The sequence below is a fragment of the Phoenix dactylifera genome, chromosome 18 (assembly GCF_009389715.1).
Source record: "Phoenix dactylifera cultivar Barhee BC4 chromosome 18, palm_55x_up_171113_PBpolish2nd_filt_p, whole genome shotgun sequence".
Lineage (NCBI taxonomy): Eukaryota > Viridiplantae > Streptophyta > Magnoliopsida > Arecales > Arecaceae > Phoenix > Phoenix dactylifera.
This window is the reverse complement of record NC_052409.1, coordinates 4,165,070-4,176,882: the sequence shown is the minus strand read 5'-3', so window position 1 is coordinate 4,176,882 and position 11,813 is coordinate 4,165,070. Positions and strand designations below refer to the sequence as shown.

Here is an 11,813-nt window from a genome sequence, read left to right as displayed (position 1 = left end):
ACGAAGCTGCTCTCCCTTCTCCCCACCAATCCCAGCTCCCCACTCTCACTCTCGCTTTCAGTTTACACACTCTCTCTTTCTCGTGCTTTAGAGGAAGAGAAAGCGGGGAAATGGGGGGGCCGCTGGGGGCGATCATAGGGAAGTGCCCGACGGCGGGAGGCGGCGGCGGCGGAAGCGACGGCGAGATGGGAGGCGGGATCATAAGGAAGAACAGGAAGTGCAGGGATTTGGTGTTCCTCGCCATCTTCATCGCCTTCTGGGTGGCCATGATCGTCAACTCCAGCTTCGGATTCAACCAAGGAAACCCACTTCGGTACTAATATTAGTCGTGCTTATCCCTTCCCCCTTTCATCTTTTCAATCCAAACCCAAAGCCCTCGAATGGGTCTTCCTTGTATGGTCAAATTGCTGCTTTTGGATGCTCGGATGTTTCCTTTTTGAGAGTGTCAACTTATATACGACCAAGGTACTGCATTCTTTGGAAGAATTTTTCTAACTCGAGGAGAATATAGCCTAAGATGGGAGGAAAAGGGTTCTGTTTGTCGCGTTTAGTGTTTGTAACGAGCTTATGGGAGGGTGTTTTCTTACTGGGGTTGTTCTTAGATGGCTTGTCTGCACGATTATGTTAGAAAGATTGAAACATGTGAGTATTTAGTACCGGTCTTACTTGATTTATTAGGGATTCAAGTGGATTTTTGCCTGTTCTGGTCCTGAGGTAATGACTTTTGTTTGGTTATGTAACGAGTAAATCTGAGTGCCAAAACGATGTGAGCTTCTGGAATAATGACTTGGTGAAACCCTTTAATCTATTCCCACTGTTTGGATTTCGAACTATGGCACGAGGCTACATACATATGGAGCAATCACACAATTTTTATAAAGACTGTGTTTATTTGGTGCCATAGCCTTCTTGGTTTATATTTGTCCTACATTTGTGACCCCATTTTCATGGTAGATGCTTGGATTATGGTGCAGACGCATTTTATTAGTGTTGATTAGGATAATTGCTGCTTCGTTTCCTCTTCTCAAGGTTTTGGCTTATTTTGACCATTGAGCACTACAGAACTTCTTTTTTTTTTTTTTTTCAAATTTTGCTGCAGCAGTCGAGAAAATCCGGTATTGATCAACAAGATTTATTTTTCATAGTTTATGCCCTTAAGATTTTCCTTTAGTTCTTTTGCACCTTTCAATTGGTCAAATCATGGGAAGAGAATTTTCTCTTTTTTCTCATTTCTGTGACTATTTCTTTATCACTAATCAAAAAAGGAAAGAATAAAATAAATTTGTTGTTTAAAATGTGTACATGATTTTTCTTAAGCTTGTTCTTTGTTTTTAGACTGTAAGTCTTTCTGACAGTCGCTTTTTGTTGTTGATTGGTTGATTAATCAAAGGCAAACATCTTGTGCAGGCTCACATATGGACTGGACTACAAAGGAAATGTTTGTGGCAACAAACATGCTGACCCAGATTTACGTGAACTGGAGGTTAGGTATTGGCTGAATCCCAACCAGGTCTACCAAAGTGGTTTGAAGAGTAGCCAGTTCAGTCTGGCTGATGCTAAGAGTATCTGCTTGATGGAATGTCCCATTCCTTCCGAAGATGGCCTCAACTACATTTGTGATTATCCAGAGGGTGACATTCACCTCTCAGTGGATGACTGGATTGACAGGAACTATGATTATTTTGAGTTTCTCACGCCGGAGATGAGGAATAGTTCTCTCCAACTCCAAGGTCCATGTTACCCTATAATATTTCCGAGTGTAAATGGTAAGTGACCAAGTATTATATAACCTGAAGCAGAACTAAAAAATGGTTCTGCATTCTGAAAATCTAAGATTTAGAAGGGACATGACTAAAGAAATGCATTGATCAACTTGTTTCCTCTCAGAATTGCTTCCCATAGAACTGGCTAGTTCCTTTTGGTTCTGTGATTTTTTTTTTAAAATGCAAACATGTGCTTCATGGAAAAGAATCCTAGAAAAAAGATCTACCTTTTTGTAGTGGTATTTGTCGAGTTAAGAACAGCACGGTTCATCCAAGACTATATGCAATATTATGCATTGTAGAAAAATGATTTTGAAATATCTGCATGGTTTTCTTCCATCTGGCATTCAATGGGAAATATCAGTTATCCTCATTTTTCTAACATAATGTAAAATGAGTGAAATGAAGGTCATATATTTTTCTTTCCATTTGTATGCACCAACTGAAGATGCATGAAGTCCTACCTCTCACGCATCCATTTCAAATTCTGATCTTCATCTCAGTTTTCTGCGGAATACTTGATTAATGTTCTGTTCTTTGTATCTTTTCAGTTTACTGGAGCTGCCAATTCATAGCACGTGCATCCAACATTTCTTTGAAGCATTGGCTGCAGATGGGTGGTGCTACCATTGAGGAGAACATGCTAATAGATAAGACTATTCACAGAGCAATCAATTCTCCATCTGCTGTCTTAAAGGTTTGCTACCTGTTTAGGGAATTATAACCAAAATATATATTGTGTTCAAGCAGTACCTATTTTTGTGCTTTTGCTCTCTCATCTGTCAGTTTCAATAAATAACTTGGTTAAATGTCCTTGCTAAGTCAGTTTCAATTGAAATCCGGCAAGTCATTTGAGATAAACAGAAATAACTTTGTAGCCATTTTTTCTTTAAAAAGAATACTCATGGAATGCTGTCAAAAGCTCATTCTAGAATCTAAGTCAAAGCTGATTCTTGCAAACTGCATGATAGACATTTCATGGTGTCTCACAAGCCTTTGTAAGGTGAACCTGACATGACTTTTCTGAACATATAAATTGCATGCTTATCTTCATTCACTTTGAACGTTATCATTAAAAAAAAAAAAAAACACTTCACTCATGCACTTTTGCATGATCTGCAGAGATACGTGGCAGATATTGGAAAGGCATGGCCTGTGTTGATTGTTTGTGGAGGAATCTTGCCACTATTTTTATCCGTGATCTGGCTATTAATGATTCGCCACTTTGTTGCTGGAATGACATGGATAACAGTGATTCTCTTCAATGCCCTTATAGTATCTGTTACAATGTTTTACTACACAAAAGGTCAGATATGCTTGTTCCAAATTCTTTTTTCTTTTATAATTATTTTTTTTACAGAGTGAATGGCTACTTTACATCTGATATGTATCTAATATCTTTGGTGCAAATGCCAGTAATGTTCCAATAAGTGACAATCAGGTCCTATAATTTATCTTGAAAAATCAAAAATACATCTGTTCATCTATTTGATGATGTTAGACAGTTTTCGCATTCTATGAGAAGTCATAGAATTTTTTTTTTTTCTATAGATCATGTAGTATACATGCAAGGCACACATAATCATCAAATAATATGTTCATTATTAACTACAGAATACCTTGTCAGTAGAATAACTCCTAGAACAAAAATAAAGCTGTTTGAAAACTTGAGTCACTAAATAAACTGTTTTATAAAGTTTCTCTAGGCCCCAGGCATGTACATTGGGGGGTTCGACTTACACTAGGTTTCTTAGAAGCTGAGGAAATTGGCAGGGAAGAGCCTTGGAAATGTCATTTGATCATCCTACCTAATCGTATCATTTTGTCGGACTCGATGTTGTAAATCACACACCAAGCTGAATAACATCTCTCCCACAGTCATTGTCTCCAGCAAATGCTTTTTATACAATCAACGAATCAATCTTTTCATCCTTCCTTGATGTGGTGCAAAGTAATGGTGTTTGTTAAATAAGTTGGTTGTCATCCCTCCTCTTAAATTTAGACTTTGAGGCCAAGTATGCTGATCATGCTCCAAGCACAAATGTTGAGATAAGAGATCTTCATCATCAACTTTGAGGGACACAATGTAAAGTAGAATGAATATGTAAATTTTGCCTTTCCAAGTATCAAGCATCATGAAACATCACCGAGTGCAAGACTATCTAAAGTTGAATCTAGATTTATCATGTTGCAAATAGTTTGACAATACGACTTATTAATTGGCCTAACTATTCTGTTTGCTTAGCCCATAGATAGTTCAGTTTGGTCTCGACCACATGCATTTTCTGCTTCCTAGACCAGTAATTGTTATCAAGCTAAGATACCTTATGAGCAAATGATCAATGAAGCAGCAATACACTAGGCCATAGTGAAAATTTAACTGCTTTTACTCATCACCCATAGTAAGATATTTTGGCATAATTTCATTTTGAATGATAGTTTCCTGATTGAGTATTTATTTTAAGAGATGCATGTTATATGAATTAATAGTTGCTTCTTATTAACCATTTCATGTTTTCATATTATATGAATTAATAGCTGGATGGATTGGACATGATCCCATATCAGTTGTCATTGGTGTAAGTGATCCATATGTCAACATAAGTGGGAGGGTAAGTTTTTATTGTTAAGCACAATTCCTAAGCAAAATCTTGCTTTCATTTGGCTTACTACCTGAATTTACTCCAGGAAATAAATCACATTCGTGCTGTAGCTGTTCTTATGACGATTGTAATGATTGTCACATTCCTCTCTTCAATAGCCATCATCCGCCGTATTCTCATAGCAACATCTGTTCTGAAGGTAAGCATGCATGTAAACCAGGTGGTAAATGTGATACCACTTACCACAGGAGCACATATACAGCCTTATTATGTTTACTAAAATTGGCACAAATATATGTAGCTGAAAACATGAATGCTCTCTGTGGGAATTCAGTTATTTTTTTTCCAAATTTGTAAATCAAGAAATTGTGAAACATGGATACCTAGTTGACTTGATAATTTCTGTCAAAGAACTGCATTATTTGTCAGTAGCTTCTCCATGTCTGTCAAAGAAGTTTAGTCCGGTTTTGTGACTTAATGGCTAACATAATCTGTATGCAGGTTGCTGCAAAGGTTATAGGCGAAGTTCAGGCTCTGATAATTTTCCCAATTTTGCCATATTTTATCCTTGCAATCTTCTATATGTTCTGGCTTTCTGCTGCACTCCATCTTTTCAGTTCTGGTCAGATACTCAGAAATGATTGTAATGCCAATTGCTGTTCATATGACCTGAAGTCCAACAGAGTGAATTGTGACAGTTGTTGTGGCTACAGCATCCATTACACCCCTCATATTGGTATCTCCATCCTTTTTCACCTAGTTGGATGTTACTGGGCAACGCAGTTCATCATTGCATGCTCTTCAACTGTTATTGCTGGATCAGTTGCATCTTACTACTGGGCTCATAGTGAAATTTCAGTAAGCAAATTATGTACCTGAAAGCTGTACGAATCTAAAGTCTCACATAGATATATATAGACTCACTGGTGCATCATGTGAAGTTGGAAAATTTTACAGACTTAAAAAACTCGATTGGATGTGTTTTTGCCAAAACTGCTACTGAACTTTGTATGCACACTGGAGGTTTCTCCAAACTGAAAGTATTAAACAAGTCACTTTGATTTCTTCAATCAGTATTTGAGAATTTAGTAAACATGGCTTTGGCTTTTGAAACTTGATTATGTGAGTACTTTCCTGATATCTGAGATTGAAATCAGTTCACATATGAGCTTCTTAATGGTTGGTTAATTATTTTGACTTTGTTACATGGGCAAAGAGTTTCAGGACGCCTTTGATTTTCTTGATATTGTAGGTTTTCTTAATTTACAGGATGTAACTCAATTGTAGGTGGGGAAGTCTTACCTTCATTAATAATATCTACTTATAAGGATTGCTACACAATTTATATCCCTAAGTCTAGACCATATGTTGATGCTTAATTCTATCATTGTTCATTAAACAAGCGGACATGATGATGATAACTAGCCTAATATCAAAACCATGCCTATTTGGTAGGGGTGGCAATCGGGTCGGGTCGGGTCGGATCAGATACAAGTCGAGTTGGATGTGGGTCGAGTCAAAACTTCATCAACCCAAACCCAACATGTTTATTAAACATATCAAAATTTCAAATATGCATCCGACCTGTTTATTAAACAGGTAACCCGAGCCGACCCACATAACCCATTTATTAAATAGGTTAAACGAATTAAACAGGTTAGATGTCCCATTAAATAGATTTAAACAGGTTAAATGGGTCGAGTTAAATAGGTCGGAAATTGGTTAAGCAAGTTTCAAATAGGTCAAACAAGTTTTTCAAATAGGTTAAACGGGTCAAGTTATGACCCAACTCAATTATTAAACGGGTCAAAACAGGTTAAACGGGTCAAAGGTGTAAACCCGAACCCATCTCATTTAATAAATAGGTTTAGACAGGTTAACCTATTTACGATCCAATCCGTTTATGTCAAACCCAAACCTGCTTAAAGCGGTCATTCACGGGCGGAGTTGATGGGCCGGGTCATAAATTACCACCTTTACAATCTGGATGGCCAAAATTATTTCTAGAGGGTTTTTCTGCTTCCTATTCGTGAAGGACATGGACATCCGATGTATCTTCAAAATATTATGATTCATTTTATTTCCAAACATTGGATATATGGTAAGGAAGACAACATGGAAAAGAAATGTCTGGTGCATTCTGTAAATCTTAGAATCTTAACTTTTCCTTTAGACTTTTTAAGAGGAAATTCTCTTGTTTTCCTTTTTGACTGAATGGCTGGTATTATGTTGAATGCAGCAGGAGATTCCATTTCTCCCTGTATTTTCTTCTCTGAAGCGGCTCTTGCGTTATAGTCTTGGATCTGTGGCTCTTGGTTCACTGATTGTATCCATTGTTGAATGGATTCGGTTTATACTAGAGTCACTCCGCCGCAGGTTAAAACTTGCTGACAGTTCTCCTGTGAGCCTAATGGGAAAAATGATGTCCTCTTCTTCTCAGTGCTGCCTAGGGTGCATTGATTGGACCATCAAGTCTGCTAATCGGAATGCATATATCATGGTAAGTGTCTGATTAAACTTGCAATTTACATCTGATGCATAGATACAAATTTGCTCATCTTCTTTCCCGAAGATCTGTCATCTTCTTTTCAAAAGAAAACCTGAAATCTTCTCTCTCTCTCTCTCTCTCTCTCTCTCTCTCTCTCTCTCCCTCCCCCCTCATCTCGTTAATATATGCTGAGGTTTTGCTGGGTGCAAAACATGTGAATGATTAGAGCTTTGGATAAGTATTGTTGCATTTGATTTTCCTATGCATGTTCTGTAAGTATCAACTGACTTTTCAGGTCCATTGTTAACACTGTATTTTAGGATTGCACAACCTCTTGTCCCAAAAGCAATGGTCAGTCTTTAGTTATGTAATGTAGAGAAGAAAAAAAGAACACATAAGTTTAATTGGATAATGCAACTTGGAGGCAATAATATCTCCATGCCTGAATAACACATTACATATATAATGCAACAATGGCGAGCCTTCGGCCAATCTAAGAAACTCTTAAAGACCTACCATATTGAATGAGTTCAAGTATTAGTGAAGGGTGTGTTATATGTTGAATTAAGCTGGCAGACCTGTTTGTAATGATAGAGTAACTAGAAAACAGTATAATCCTGGATGGTAAACCTTTTGATGTTTGAAGCTTCTTAGTTAATTATGATTGTTGATCCAGTAACATGTTAACAATTTTTTTTGATATGGAATATTGAGTATAATGAAGACAATCTATACCAGGTTTGCTATTTTACTGAGTTCCAAAAAATATGTTTCTCTCAGCTTACTGAGACTCTGCTGAAGAAAAAAATCACACTGCTTGATTTTGCTAAGAGTTCTATTTAAGAGAATTTTTCAGTTAAAACATAATTAAAATTTTTCAATGGTTTTTCTCATTCAATTCATCAAGTTGTGGCCATAAGCTTTACCTGTGCCTCTAGAGTTGCAGAACGTTTAGTGGATAAGTTTGAAAGGCTGGAATGAGGCAAGAAGATATTCTTTAGCAACACTCAACCATGTCATTTCCGATAATTGTAAATGTCCTTTTGCTTTTTAAAAATTGTAAACCTTACCCATCAAAAAAAGATGAAAGATTAAGGAAGATTTGATTGGTGGATTATCAGAAGTTAATTTGCGTAGATACTGAAATTTATGTGATGACAATAATAATATATTCATATCAAGAAGAATAAATGTGAGTTTATGCATTAGTGACTCTTTGCATGCACTGTGACTGACAATTTTGCTTGTTTCACACAGATTGCTATAACCGGCAAAGGGTTCTGCAAAGCGTCTGCAATTGCTACAGGTCTAATTATGAATAATATATTGCGCATAGGAAAAGTAAATGTCATTGGAGATGTTATTCTTTTTCTTGGGAAGTTGTGTGTCAGCCTCTTCTGTGCACTATTTGCATTCCTCATGTTGGACACTCACAAATACAAATCTGCCCACAACAAGATTTCATCTCCTTTGTTCCCTGTTCTGGTAATGCTCTCAAATTCCATTTATAGCAATTCGTCTTTCCTTCTCCATCTTTTGATCTGAATCTAAAAGGTGTCGCTGTTTCTTTTGAAATTTATATCTGCAGACAGTAGAGATTGACTTTAGAATCTTCTGAGTGCAATAAGTTGATGCTCTAAAACTAGGCTAGATTAAAATACTTCACTTGTGTAAAAACTAACAGAGGTTTGCTGGGGGTCTCTATGTGAAGGTAAGATTTATTATTTAAGGAATGGATGACTGGACATGGAATTGGATAAAAATTTTGGGAAGCAAGTTCTACAATTGAAGCACTAACATATGTGACAGATTCTTTTACATCTTAACTTGGATGTCCTCTTGGAAAGCATGTTAACTTACTTGTACCTCATAATACATAACAGACAAAAAAGTAGGAATGCAAGATAAAAACAATGAAGAGGGAAGTCAATCAAGCAAGCTGGTGGAGCTAAAAAGCTATTTTTTGGGCATTGTTTGCTCGTCATTAAAATAAGTTTGGCAAGGATGAACGCTAGTTTGTAGCCAAAAAATGGATGAGGCATTTATGACTTTTCAGAGATTGATAAAATCAAGGAGACTTTTTGTAATGAACACCTTTTCTCATGGCGGATTCTAGATCAAATCCTTCAAAACGTATTAAAATAGAGAAGTTGAAATGGAAGAAATTAAAGTGGACAAGACTTCTAATGACATGATGTTCGGTTCTTTTAGAATCTGACGTGGAGATACTGAACAATTTCCACTAGGAACAAGTTATCTCCTAGGTAATTATCAGTGGCTTGGATTGCGACTTAGGCGAGTTGAATTCATGCAGCAAAGACAGGCCAATTAACAATACTTATACCCATTGTCATGAGTTCTGTTATTGAGGAGGGGACGTTCAAATGACTCTTGCACCTTCTGCAATTACTCTGGTGGCCAAAACATCCACATGGATTACATTCTGCCGGCTTTTATGACAGTTTGCAATAAATATGCTCTCTCTTTTAATGTGTTTTACTATACAGAAGGCCTAAACAAAATGTCTATGCTGCTCTTGTAGGTGTGCTGGGGCCTTGGTTACGTAGTTGCAACCCTCTTCTTTGCAGTTGTGGAGATGTCGATCGACACTATCATCCTCTCCTTTTGCCAAGATGCAGAAGAGCATCAAGGGGCCGCACAATATGCACCTCCACTTCTCATGGAAACGCTGGATGGCCAAGGCGAAATGCAGAGGCTAACCCAGGGACCTTGAGCACATGTATGTTTTTCTTGTTATGTTTCTCAGATCAGCAATTTAAAAGTGAATGCATCATCCCTCTTCCTGGTGTCTTCCGCTCATTTTTCTGTTTTGCTGGTTGTTGTGGAAGTTCACCTTCTTATGCTAAATTCCATGCTTGTCTATTAATTTCATGCATTGAAATCAGTGATGCAGAAGTAAAGATGATTCCTCGACAATTTGTTTACCTGTTACAATCACTTTTTGTTCCTAAGGAAGCTTTTTAGTGAGATTCCTCCTTATGCAACATTAAGAAATCTAAATAATATCTTTCAACGAGCTTTTTTGAATGAGATTTTGAGCCGTGACAAATGGTATGAGAGTAGATCCGGCCTATACTGTATACAGCTTAGGGGATATTACAGTATCGGTTTATTTGAGTTGATCATGAGCTGATCGTCGTGTATGTGATTGAATTTGAATGGATTTAGATCTCTTGTCTAACGAGGACGTCAGAGTTCAAATAAGGAGAGTATATGAGGACCGTATTGGTGTGTGTTTAGTTTGACACTGGTTATTTGTTAAAAGGTATTGGGTATTTGTATAGGATTAAGGAATTCAAATAATATCTTTCTATTAGTTTTCTAGTGTATATAGATTATACTAGGGATGATACTAGGGATAAAGTTACGGCATAAAGTTTAGGAATGTTATACTAGGGATGATACGTGGGTTATAGCTGTGACCTACCAGGTTGTTGCATGAAACTGAAGCTATAATTATTCAGTTTTTATTACGTATCGAAATATGAAAAGACTCAATTATTTATTGCACCGTATCAGTGCGGGAAACATGATGGCGGATGTATGAATTAGAGGGATGGATATGTGTACTGCGTAAGTATGAATGTATGTATGTGCATACATAGTATGGACATGGATTCATTCTTAAAACTAATATATGCATAAATATATGTGTTGTGTACATATGCATGTATGTGTGTATATTTGTTGTTAAAACTAATACTATTATTTTAATGGAATCAGACCCTTGAAAGTCGGTGATATATCTGAAAAGCAGAGCCGATTGAAGGAGAAACAATTGATCCAACCAAATAAATAAATAAATAAAATGAAATAATGGAGGCTTACATTAGTTGAATCAATCGAGTGATTGTTTGCATGAAAAGAATCTTCCGAAGGAAAGTACGGTAAAAATTAATGAGCTCTAGCGAGGAAAGAAGGCCGTCGCTCCGCAAGCTTTTGGACCTGTTTCCAGCCCCGCTTGCGTGTTCTCCCCACCACCTTCTTTGCCTTCTTCAAGAAACGCTTGAACTCCTTGACTTGAGATCCTTGGTCTCGTTGTCGTGTGAGATCTCAAGTATTTTATTATTACAAGAGATTCGTTTGGCTCGTTAAAAAAAATAATATTATTTTTTTTTTGAAAAGTTGATGTTTGGGTTGATGGTTAGGAAAGTAGTTGATTCTAAAAAAGGTGGTACATTTCAAAATTCTCTATATTTAGGTGAGCATATATTTTTTAAAAAAATTATATAAAATATCTATGATGCCTTTAATAAAAAGAAATATTTTATTCCATTATTTTTAAAAACTAAAGAATATTTTTTAAAAAAATGTTTTAATTTCGAGCCGGAAGTCATTTTTTCATCTATTTTGTGAAAATTCCAATCAAACATGAAACATTTCTTCATTTTTCTGTTGGTCATATTTTTTCTTCTCTCTACGAACCAAATAAGTCATATATATATATATATATATATATATATATATATATATATATATATATATATATATATATATATATATATATATATATATATAGAGAGAGAGAGAGAGAGAGAGAGAGAGAGAGAGAGAGAGAGAGAGAGAGGATGTCATAATTTTAGGATTGTTTTCGGGCTTTTTAGACACTGTAACGGTTGGAGGAGTTGGATTGATTCCGAGCACGGTGTAGACCGTGGAATGGAAGTCAATATGACAGCCAAGGTTCCAAACCACCAACCTATCAAGCAAAGCCGCCAACCTGGAAAAAAAGAAAAATTGCCTGTCGCAGATACTTCAAAAAACTAGGCTGTGGCTCATGCATCGAGATGCGTAAAATATTATGGCTCTATTGAACTTGGCTACGTGTATCTTGGGAATCTCAATGTTACGGTCGATGGCCGGTGCTGCATCGGAGCATGAAACGGTGAGTGCTGAAACCATGGCCGGCGCTGCAGCTCTCAGGATCAAGTTTTTTAA

General features: G+C 36.7%; 1 protein-coding gene across 1 annotated transcript; it reads left to right on the top strand.

Moving 5' to 3' along the window:
- On the top strand, positions 1-9,791 carry LOC103698258 (choline transporter protein 1-like). The gene is made up of 10 exons (XM_008780252.4): positions 1-313; positions 1,408-1,766; positions 2,315-2,460; positions 2,886-3,069; positions 4,302-4,375; positions 4,452-4,565; positions 4,868-5,224; positions 6,606-6,866; positions 8,112-8,339; positions 9,397-9,791. Exons 1-10 carry the CDS (start codon positions 111-113, stop codon positions 9,586-9,588), a joined length of 2,118 nt encoding a protein of 705 aa, XP_008778474.2. The 5' UTR covers positions 1-110; the 3' UTR covers positions 9,589-9,791.
- Positions 9,792-11,813: the final 2,022 nt, after the last annotated feature.